At 43.1% G+C, this 11367-nt stretch overlaps 1 protein-coding gene across 1 annotated transcript; it reads right to left on the minus strand.

The window, feature by feature from the left end:
- Positions 1-3042: 3042 nt before the first annotated feature.
- Positions 3043-10674, minus strand: ATF3 (activating transcription factor 3). The gene is made up of 3 exons (XM_085300142.1): positions 7331-10674; positions 6238-6345; positions 3043-6008 (listed from the first exon to the last, which is right to left on the minus strand). The coding sequence occupies exons 1-3, from the start codon at positions 7568-7570 to the stop codon at positions 5811-5813; spliced, it is 546 nt and encodes a 181-aa protein (XP_085156268.1). The 5' UTR covers positions 7571-10674; the 3' UTR covers positions 3043-5810.
- Positions 10675-11367: the final 693 nt, after the last annotated feature.

An 11367-nucleotide genomic window follows, 5' to 3' on the forward strand; every position in this document is an offset into this window, starting at 1 on the left:
CTTGTCCTGTCGCATGGGACAACTGAAAAGAGTTTGTCCCCGTCCCCTTGACACCCTCCCTTCAGGTACTTTTACACACTGATAAGATCCCCCCTCAGTCTTCTCTTCCCCAGGCTGAACAGGCCCAGCTCTCGCAGCCGTTCCTCACAGGGCAGATGCTCCAGCCCTCTGATCATCTTTGTAGCCCTACTCCAACTCCAACTCAGACTCAACTCCAACTGGGCCTTAGCCTTCCTCGTCAAATCTCTACATACTAGGCACCTAGTATGCCTACTAGGCATCCTAGGCACCAGTACAAGCTGGGGGCTGACCTTCTGGTGAGCAACTCTGCAGAGAAGGACCTGGGAGTGCTGGTGATGACAAGTTGACCATGAGCCAGCAATGTGCGCCTGTGGCCAGAAAGGCCAGTGGTCTCCTGGGGTGCATTGGGAAGAGTGTTGCCAGCAGGTCGAGGGAGGTGATCCTGCCCCTCTACTCAGCCCTGGGGAGGCCTCATCTCGAGTACTGTGTCCAGTTCTGGGCTCCCCACTACAAGAGGGACATGGAGCTACGGGAGAGAGTCCAGCGTAGGGCTACGAGGATGATCAGAGGGCTGGAGCACCTGCCCTGTGAGGAACGGCTGCGAGAGCTGGGCCTGTTCAGCCTGGGGAAGAGAAGACTGAGGGGGGGATCTTATCAGTGTGTACAAGTACCTGAAGGGAGGGTGTCAAGGGGACAGGGACAAACTCTTTTCAATTATCCCGTGTGACAGGGCAAGAGGCAATGGGCAGAAACTGAAGCACAGGAAGTTCCGCCTGACCGTGAGGGGGAATTTCTTCCCTGTGGGAGTGATGGAGCACTGGCACAGGTTTCCCAGAGAGGTTGTGGAGTCTCCTTCTCTGGAGATCTTCAAGGCCCGCCTGGATGCAACCCTGTCTAACATGCTCTAGGTGACCCTGCTTGAGCAGGGAGRTTGGACTAGATGATCTCCAGAGGTCCCTTCCAACCTTACTGATTCTATGATCTATTGTTGGCAGTAGTAAAGATAAGCAGTCGGAACTGATACTGCATCAAGAATAGAATCCAGTGTGTTCTCTTCTGACTGTGCTGGCTTTGAAGATCTAATAGGATTGAAAATTAGTAAATAACTATTTTTATCACTAAAGTCAGCAGTTCTGACTCAGAGAGTCCACTGGGGAGCTAGGCTTCAAGTACAAAGATTTTTTTTTAATATTGTCATTCTTTATCTTAGCTGCACTTAAAAAAGAAATGATGTCTATTATATAAACAAAAATATGATATTGCTGTCACTTACTATAAGCTGAAGAAGAATGCTATTAAGTATTTCTGTGTAGGTTAACATTTAGGAGCAGAACCTTTATCATGTCTTTCCCAGGGTCTCCAGTTGGGGGCACTGGGCAAACACAGAAACTCGGCAATGGGCAAACTGAGACTTGATGGTACTTTCTCCAGGAGAGTGCTTCATGGGATGTAGAAAATAGAAATATAAAAATGGATGTGAGATACAATTGCCACTCAGGAGTCAGACTTTTTTTAAGATGAAGTCGATTTAATTTTCAAAACTCTTTTGTTAACTGGTAAACTGTACTGTTTATCTCCATTACCCATAAACCATTTTTCATTACCCTATTTCTTTTACAAAACTAATAATCATAGTGTTTTTAATGCGAACCCCTTAGGCTGTAACTTCAAATTCTAGATGGGCCCACGTAGAAATGTTACTATCAATTTTAGTATGTTACCTTTCAGTTTCATTAAATGTTTCTAGCCTAGTGTAAACCATTGCCCTTACCTACCTTCAATATTGCTATTTATTAACTTACATGAAGGGAAGGGCTAGACAAAAGTAGATGCTTGTTAGAGAATGTGCAGCCTAAAGCCCAGCATGCACTTAGAGCTGCCTGGGCCTGTACACACACATATTTAGTGTCTAAAACAAGACCTACAGAGAAGCTGCAAGGCGATCTTTTAATTCAAGTAGTACTAATGAGGCTATATGTCATAGGAATATGACATATAGACCAGCTACATGCTCAATTAAGTGGTTTCAGATCACACCATCTAAAGGCAGTATTATAAAATACCAATTCAGGAATTTATACCCTAATTTTGTTTATAAGATTTTCTAAGACAAGCTTGTGTTGACAACCAGAAGGCAACTTAGAAGGCAGGCAGATGATTTATAAATTTACCAAATGAAAAGAGAATTAAGGATTCAAAGCTAAAATTTAATAGCAAGTAYAGGAGAGTATGTGAAAGGGTGAATACACGTGTTGGAGATTGCACATCTGTAAATGGATGTGTTGACAGGAAAAAAGAATGTTCAATATTGTCAGGCTCATAGTAACCTAGGTCTTCCTTCCAACTGGTATTTTTAACTACATTTTGCAATACTGTGATGAATTTCCTGGTCCCTGGAGCTCCTGGCCTTCTATCTGACCTCTGTATTAGAAGTTATGACTGCATGCAAAGTATTCAAGCCAAAATTTTTGGTCCACGCCACTGGCTGTCAAAACACAGGGACTTCTGTCTGGGTGTAGCTACTTAGTTTTGGAAAAGCAGGAGAGTACATTTTGTTCATCATTCCTCATGCTGCCCCCCCACACGCATACACATGCACCCAAAACAAAGCTCTTAATCATACTATACTTCTTTAGTACCTTCCATCTGACCACTGAAAGCAGTCTATAAATATTAAAACTTTACAGCAGTCCGCAAAAGTATCACCCCCACTTGCAAGATACGTAATCAGAAAGCTGAAATAACTTATTAGCTGGCTGGTTGCAAGGGTAGGAGTTATGACTTCCAGTGCCCTAATCTAACCTCTGAGCCACAAATAAGAAATTAGTCTGGTATTCATGATCAACCTTGCAATAACAAAACGCTGTTTACACCCTGAGGATCAGTGAACAGTACCAGTTTCACTTTATAAGAAGCTTATTGTTGAAAAACTATTAAATGTGTTTTTTTTTATATTACAGTGTTGTTCTAAGAAAATGAACCTGAACCTTGAAACTTAGAATGAATTAAATGACACATGAGTAAATATATATTAATTATTTTTATTAAAGTATCAAAACAAATGAGAATAGAAAACAAATTGCTTTTAATGCATTTTAGAGGTTCTCCTGAATAAAGTATAGTTTTAGAAAATCATGCAACRTACTGCTCCTTTCTAGCTTTTTAAACACTCTTCTCTTGGGCACAGTCAAATTAACTTCAGTACCATCGTTTCTAGATTAGCGTGCAGGTGCACGCATGCACACACACATACACACAGTAAAAAAGCAGCTATGACTGCACATATAAAGAAATAAAAATAATTATCTTCTGACAATAGTAGTGGTACCATATTAACATTTGGCATGCTAAGTAAATAACATCGAGCAACAAAAGCATGACGCCTGCGTCAGCAGTGATATGGTTAAGAGCAACCATACAAATTCCCTAGAGGAGAGACACGAATTCCGTGATTATACTCTAGTCTCTGCAGTAACACTTTACAACAGCATAGGAGACAAACTCTTTTGTCTGTTGGCATTTGATACACAAAGGGCAAAGCCAAGGAGTATGATAATGTGATGATGCCTCGGTTTGGTACTTCTGTATGACAGAAATCAAATGCCAATGAACGTTTGTTGGACGAGGCTATTGTAACACGCTTCACGTACACCCGTTGTCTGACAAACAGCTGGCCCCACTGATTCCCCATGTCACTCCCTCTGAGCCAGTGGTTGCAGCAGAGGCTCCAAACTCAGCCTACAGGATTTTTTTTTAATAAAACTCTCATTGAAGTCAAGGGAAGCTACTTCCAACATTGAGAAAGTGGATTTTCAGGACAGAATCAGACCTAATATGTTGCCTTTTAATACATTCACTTTTCAAATACATGAAGCACATATCTTTTAAACATCACATCATTTGTAGGACATTACAATATATCCAGATCTTAGGAAAAWTAAGAAGTTCTGTTGCAGAATATAAAGATCGTGTAAGGATCAGGTATGATATCTGATATACTCAACCGGGACTTGCAAAGTAAGAAGCTTATGGCTGAGGTATCCTTAAGTTTAGCCTTTAGAATAAAAACAATTTCAACACTGTTTAACTGGTGTAAAATATTATGTACAGTAAGCTCCATTCTTATCGTCTGCTTCACTTAAATTGTGACATTGAGCAGCCACACACCACTGATCAAGATATAAAATTTTGGAAGGTATAATCTCTGCATCCAATCACTCAAGATACTCAGTACCTCATCTGAGGAAAAGAGGCAGGATAAAGGTTTTAAATAGTGGTGTCTCAAATACAACTGTTGAAGTTTAGGAATATATAATATTAAACACCAAGAGATAAAAGCAAAAAAACAGCACAACACTTGTGTTTTCAGTTTTATCTTGCTTGTAGTATTTATTAACTTTACTCATTAGGATATTAGTGATAAATAAGGATATTTTCTTTTACAGAAAATTGTAAGGATATATTTTATAGGATTAAACAATCTGAGAATTTCACAGAAACATCAGAATTTAAACACTCATAGCTCCAACTGTTTTCTCCAGCAGCTCTTCTACCAGTTCAGAAACATCTAAGGTTAGTACTTAATAAAAACACTTATTCACTACACCAAAACTCTTGCCTCCTTCAGATTCTAAATAACACTTCTGATTGACTGTAGTCACCACTCAAATGTAAAATAAAGTAACTGCAATCACATTTTTCCCTTCTGAATCATCAGGCACTAGGAAGTAATCATGACAAGGATGGACAGGGCTTTGTCATGCCCTTCTGTTTGTAAGAGCTATCTGTATAACCAGACCTACTGAAGTCCATTGAACCTCTTCTCTGAATGAGGCTTCGAAGCACAAATTAAAGCTTGCAGGATCAGATCCTAGATTAAAATGTCTTTTCTCTTTTTTTAAGTTGTATTTTGCATGATTCACAAGCCTGGGATTCAGTTCTGCAATTCTTTACTCAGGCAAAATCCTTATCAAAATCCCTTCATAGTTAGTTTCCTCTCTCCTAAGGGTCCAATTCACCCAGTCACCGAGTGGTGGTACAAAATGCTCTGCAGCAACTCAAGGAAAAATTATAGTCCCCAAAGGATAGTAGGTGGGGTTCCAGCTCATAAAGCACAAACTTAGCCACATGGTTGTGTTGCAAGAAACACTTCTTTGTCACACCTACCAGACTTTTCAAATTCAGTCTCTGAGATGAGTCACAGAAAAAACCCACACAAGTGTTGTGAAAAAAAGTATTACAAAGCTTGGTTGGAACTAAAGGTTTGTGTGTGTGTGTGTGTGTGTGTGTGTGTTTGGTTAGAATGCAGTATTACATATCAGTACATTCCACCAGAAAACATCCTCCTGGAAACTTCAAAACCTGGAAAAAAAAATACTGTCTGCTTTCCCCTCCAGCAGTAAGGAAAGGTAGTGTCCATCCAGCACAGCTGTCTGTACCACATGCATCATTGCAAGTCATAGTGTTCTAGCACAAACGTCGTGAGTGCAGATACTGTATACTAGCAGAGAGCTAACACTTCTGAAGCTGTTGTCTGTAGCTCCTAGGAACAGCAAGTACGACAGGTGCAAACCCTATATTTGAGGCAGAAGACGCTTCGATATGATTGAGACCAGATCTTCCAAGGGGAAGAATCGCTGTCAGGCCAAAATGATTCTTTCTGCTTAAGAAAGCAATCTGCCCTTCCTAAAGGCTCTTGACTAATAGAATCCTACGTTAAGTCAGATCCTCCATGGATTCTTGTAGCTGTTAAAAATATACTATAAATATTTCCATGTTTGCCGTATCACTTAGCCTTGTAATGTTCCTTCTTTGATCTGTTGAATAAAGAGATTCCTTTCATCTTCAGGTGTCCTTCCGTTTTGTGCCCGGACTATACAAGTGGGCCTGTGAAGATTTAGCATGTATATCAAGTGCTGCTTCTCATTCTTTAGTTCTTCAATCTGGGCTTTTAATTCTGCATTGATAGTTTCCAGCTTTTCTGATTCCTGGTCACAAAGTACAGACACAGCTATTAGATCACTTTCCTCCAGTTTTAATCAGGTCAGATTTAATACATAGCATATTCACTTTTTTTTAATACAGCTAAGATTGTGAAGGTTTTGTGGAGATTTTGGTAACATCTTTCTGCATTTCCTACTATGACAGTACTACTGTACTACCTATTCAGACCATGGCAGGACGAAAGAGCAAGAAAAATTAAAGCGAGTGACTTACTTTCTGCAAACATTCTGTTTTTTCCTTCTTTTTGTTTCGGCACTTTGCAGCAGCAATTTTGTTCCTTTCCCGTCTCCGTTTTTTTCTTTCATCCTCTTCAGGAGTAAACTAGCCAGTGAAAACAGATAGACACAATCAGTAAGATACTGTAAATACTCTATCTGTAAATACTCTATCTGTATTTTGATAACTTCTGCATTTTTAGAAACAATGCAAATAGTGTTGTTAGCACTCATATCATGAGTTATATAAGGACGCGGTTCTGACCTTGCTTGCAATACAGTAAAATGGTAGTAACTCCATTAAAATTGTCAATAAAAAAGCAGACTGGACTTTGGATGGATGCAATCCATGTGATGCCGCATTTTAAATCAATGGTACTCAGAAAAATTGCCAAGTGCCTCTTCCACCCAGGCCAGGGTACTTTCTACACCTTCCATCTCTCCCAGGTTTTCCAAGGAGGAAAAGGAGCAAAGGGCGCAGGAATCAGGGAGGAAGATGAAAGCAAGAATGAAGCAGGGAGCTAAAGGCAGCGCARGTAAGGGGATACACGATGACATTCCTTTAAGCTTTTTTTTCCCTTGGGCATTTCAAGAAAACAACACCAGTAACTGAGTTAAACCAATGTACAGACATATCCCTAACTTAGTCTATTCCTTCACTTTATAAAAGACATGTCTTTTCACTGAGACTAAAGTAAAAAAACAGTGTGGACAGAGCACAGCAGCATCGAGTTCAGTGAAGCCCACGTGGGGCCAGCTAGACTGTCCGCACTGAAGTACAACAGAAGTGACTTACTCCAAGTTCAGCCACAAGCAGGCAGAGAAACAACATTAGCGCTTGCTGTAATCACTGTAAAGCATTGTCCTTAGGTACATAATTAAAAATATTCAACTATAGCCCTTAACTGAAATGAGAAATACCACAGGGTTTTCCAAAAGCACCTACAGAAGAAAAAAAAGTATGTTTGATGGATCGAACATGTTTACATGGTGGAGCAGGTTGTCTATATTTGATATAATTATTGGTCTTACAGTGAAATTTTATTAGAGAATTAATCAGTCACACTGACATGCAATTTAAAGAATCATACCTCTGTTTTCATTATTGACGTTTCAACTGGCCTTTCAGAAACAGTCACTGTGTCCARTGTGGAAGACATTCTGTGGGACTGACGCTTGTTCTGAATGGCGAATCTCAGTTCCTCTTTCACCAGAGGGGTTAAATTTGAGAAATCATCAAACCCCAGTGACCCTGCAGGGGACAAAGTGGGAACAATTGCGGAGGCGCTGACTTCTAATGCAGATACCTGGCCTGAGTGTTGGACCATCATTTTGCTGAAAGGCAAAAAAAGAGAGATAATAGTCTTTCAACAACTTCAGAAAGGCAAAAATGTGCTAGACGCATATTTTAAATGGTGAAATAAGACTGTATTTCTTGCATTGCTTCAACCCACATTCCCTACATATCCCCATCTCTCACTGGAGAGAAGAAATTAAGAATTTGGTCACTAGCAAAAACTTCTGCCTTAGGTTAACTTCATTTTGGTCTTTAATAATATTAGCATATCACACAACTTCTAGATGTTTCTGAAACTTAAGATGGAAAAAGTGTTTATATATACATGCTGTAAGGCTTTACACTGATCATATACGGCAAATATTATTATTTCTTAAAACACAGAATTAGGTTAGGAGTATCTCCATCCTCACAGCTGAACCATCGAATTCTGGCTTGAAACGGACAGAGCAAAGCTTGATCTTAGCTATCKTTAGGTAAAGCTAGAACAGCTCTACAAGAAGCAGAAGTTTTGAGTCTGAGCAGAACCTACCAAAAAAACTATCATGCTCATTTTTACACCAGATTGTTAAGATCTGGTTATGAACTCCTAAACATGAGTTGGCACAAACATGAAAATGGGGTTTCAAAGCACAGACTGAGTTGGGGGGAAGAAATCACGAAGAACGTGAAGTCACTTCTTTCATTCCTTTGCTCTTGTAAAATCTGAAACTGTCCTCAAGTGCCCTCTGTGAAGGTTTTAAATTCTTAAATATTTTGGTCAGATCTCCTGCTGATGTAAAACAGTGTAACTGAAGAGACTTGAGGGGAGTTATGCTAATGGATACCCATGGAGAAACCTCTCCCTTATTTCTAGCAGTTTTCCTAAGGAAATGAACCTAGCCAACAGCACTCTCCAGCCTCCTCTTTTTGGTCACCCTCATTTATTCCTCAGCCGGTTCGGCAGCGACAACCAAAACTGGAAGAGGGAGAGAGGCCCCCTACACGCTCCGTGAAAAATGATGGCCCCGCTGAGGGAGCGCGGGCAGAGCTCAGCGGCGAGCCGCCCGACGGCGCGGGAGCCCCCGGCCCGCACGACCCGCACCGTCCCTCGCCCCCGCGGCGGGTCGCGGGAGGCCGGCACCCAGCTGCAAATCCATCRGAAAACAGATTATGTTACTCCCTTGTGCATAAAGCAACTTGTCTTAAACTGGACTTTACCATACTGGTTTTGCTTTTCCTCAATGTGCTGCAGGGTTTGGGGTTTTATTTATTTATTTATTTTAATAGCTGTTGGGGTAATTGCAGTATGTGCTACCTACTCTTGATTAGAATTGTAATAATTACTGCAAAGTCAATTATAATTAACTTAATGCAGGTAAGCAAGTAGTTAGTTGCCTCAGGGCTGCAGCGCGGTTAAGTTCAATTTCCGCACGGTCCGCCCAAAGCTGTACAATTCCCTGTACGCTACCTCTGTAGCGCTGCGAGAAGTGTTTGGGGATCACGTGCCTTGACAGAAGGGCAGGGTTTTTTCAGAGCTATCTGAAAGTGTACTGGAAATCCACCCTGGTGCAAGTCAGAGTAGGGTCTGGTTCATGGGTAAGTGAGGACAGCGAACTGCCTGCTGGTAAAGAACGACACCGTCCGGCTGCACGGGTCCGCTCGCTTTCAGGCTCAGTGACCACAGAAGAGCTGAAGATTTCCCCCATTCTAGGGGTGAAATCCTGAACCCACTGAAGTCAAAAGGAGTTTTTTTGTTGACCTCAGTGGAGCCAGGATTTCACCTTTCGTTAGTAAAGATGGGGAAATTATTTGGAACAATTTGTTATTCAGAGAGACCTTGGGAAATTTATGTAATTCTCTTCAGAAAGCCCCTGCTCATGAGTCACACTTAAAGTACTGATACGGTTTAATCCTATAATCTCAGAAAGCAAGCAGTTGCTCTTTTCCAACAAGTCAGAAACATCCCTATAATTTCCAGCTAAACTCCTCCCAACCTTGTCTACCATTTACCAACACTCAACCATTCAACAGAGCCYGGGTGGCGCTGAAGCCCTCACTGCCAGCAGCTGAGCCAACCTCGGCTACGTGCGCTGCTGGTCTCTTGGGCTCCTAGGGATGGTTTCATTTGACAAAATTAATTCTGTTTAATGTATTCAAATCAGAAGCCTTAAATTAACAATAACAGCCTAAAAATAATTAATTGGGCTAACAATTTGCCTGAACTGAGGGTTTATTCCTTTATTCACATATTCCTCACCAGAGGAAACCAAGAATGTTCATATTTTAGCCAAGTGTCTGAGAAATTGTGTTCACACTGGCTTTCTGTTCGTGCTAAGGGTAGCATTGGCACCGGTACGTACTATACTATACTGTAATACTCTCAGGTACTCTAATAGCTTTTTCCTTGGTTTAAAAAAAAAAAAAAAAAAAAAAAAAAAAAAAGGAAGAAAAAAGAAAGGAGTGGGAAGATGCCCACCCATGTCCACCCGGAGGGGAAGCACAGAGAAGGAAGTGTCCTTGGCTATAGAAACTTGCTGCTCTCCCGCCTGAGCAGCTCGCTGACCTTCCCGACACCCTGAAAGGCATCGCTATTGACTCAGACTTTAGGGAAGGGAGGGCCTACTGGGGGGCTGAGGCTCGCCTGAGGATTTCTGCCATCGGCCGAGTCCCGTTTCGTGGAGCTGCGCGCTGCCAGCTCGCTGCTCGGCGCTCTTTGCAGCGGGGCTTGTGGACAGTGCCTGGCACGGTAAGGTTCCCCTCTAGCACCGAGGGCTGTAGGACCCGCYGGGGTATAAATAATAAAGGTACTCAGCCTCGTGTCAGAGCTACCTGGCAGGCTAGATTTCCTTTCCTTAGCAGTAAGGTAGATGCTTTCCTGTTTCTGAGGAAGAGTTCTGCTTTCAGAAATGTTTTACAAGAATAAAAGTTTGATTTTGTTATTAAAAAAATGCAACAGTTTGCTATCCCTTCCTTTCTCCTAGTTTTTGTCCAAACATTATCTCTATCTATAAGCTACCAAAAGCAGCGTCCCATTTTCTCCAGGTTTACAAAGAACCTTCAAACAGCTGGGGAGATACCGGGAGCAAGAACACGTAAGGTCAGAGCGTAACCGCACCGGAGCCGGCCCGACGCCGCTCGCCCTGCCGAGCAGGGGCCGCCGGGGCTCCAGCTGTCCCACCGCCTCCGCGGTCCTCGGGGGCTCGCGGCGCCCAGCGCGCCGCGCACCGCGACCGGGACCGGGACCGGGACCGCCGCGGCGCGGCTCGCTCCCGCGGTGCGTTAGCGCTTCCTCGCCTCCTGCCTCGTTTTACAGCTTTTCTCTTGCTGGCTCCCTCCGGATTCCGGTCGGTTCAAACAACTTTAGAGAGAGTTGTTCTCCCCCTACTTTTTTTCGTTCGTTCTTTTGTCCTCCCCCTACATCGAGCTTCTGCATCTCGTTTGCCAATATTTTAATTTCAGGATGCGGTCCCGGGCTGTGAGGTCCCCGGCTCTACTGCTTAAGCACGTTGTAGTTTAACTCCGATACTAAAAACGACTCCTGTAAGTCTTTTTCGCCCAGCTGCCGATGGCTGCCTGAGCCTCTCGGTTTTATTTCTTCACGCGAATTCCTTTTCCTCGGGTGCTGATGCAACAAGCCCCGACGGCCACCGAGGTTAACCTTACGCAGCGTCAGGAGCACTCACAGGTCGCCACCTCGGCGCTCGCCGCCTGACCCCGACATCCCGCATCACCGCCGAGTCCCGGCTCCCTCCGAGGGGGGCTCGAGCAGGGCAGGAAACGCGCCGCCGCCGCCGAGTTCGCGCCCGGGGCAGCGAGCGGCTCCGCAGCGCTCCTCTCCGCGGGGGCGCC

Source organism: Rhea americana, unplaced genomic scaffold (genome assembly GCF_003343005.1).
Source record: "Rhea americana isolate MKP2758 unplaced genomic scaffold, rheAme1 scaffold_160, whole genome shotgun sequence".
Lineage (NCBI taxonomy): Eukaryota > Metazoa > Chordata > Aves > Rheiformes > Rheidae > Rhea > Rhea americana.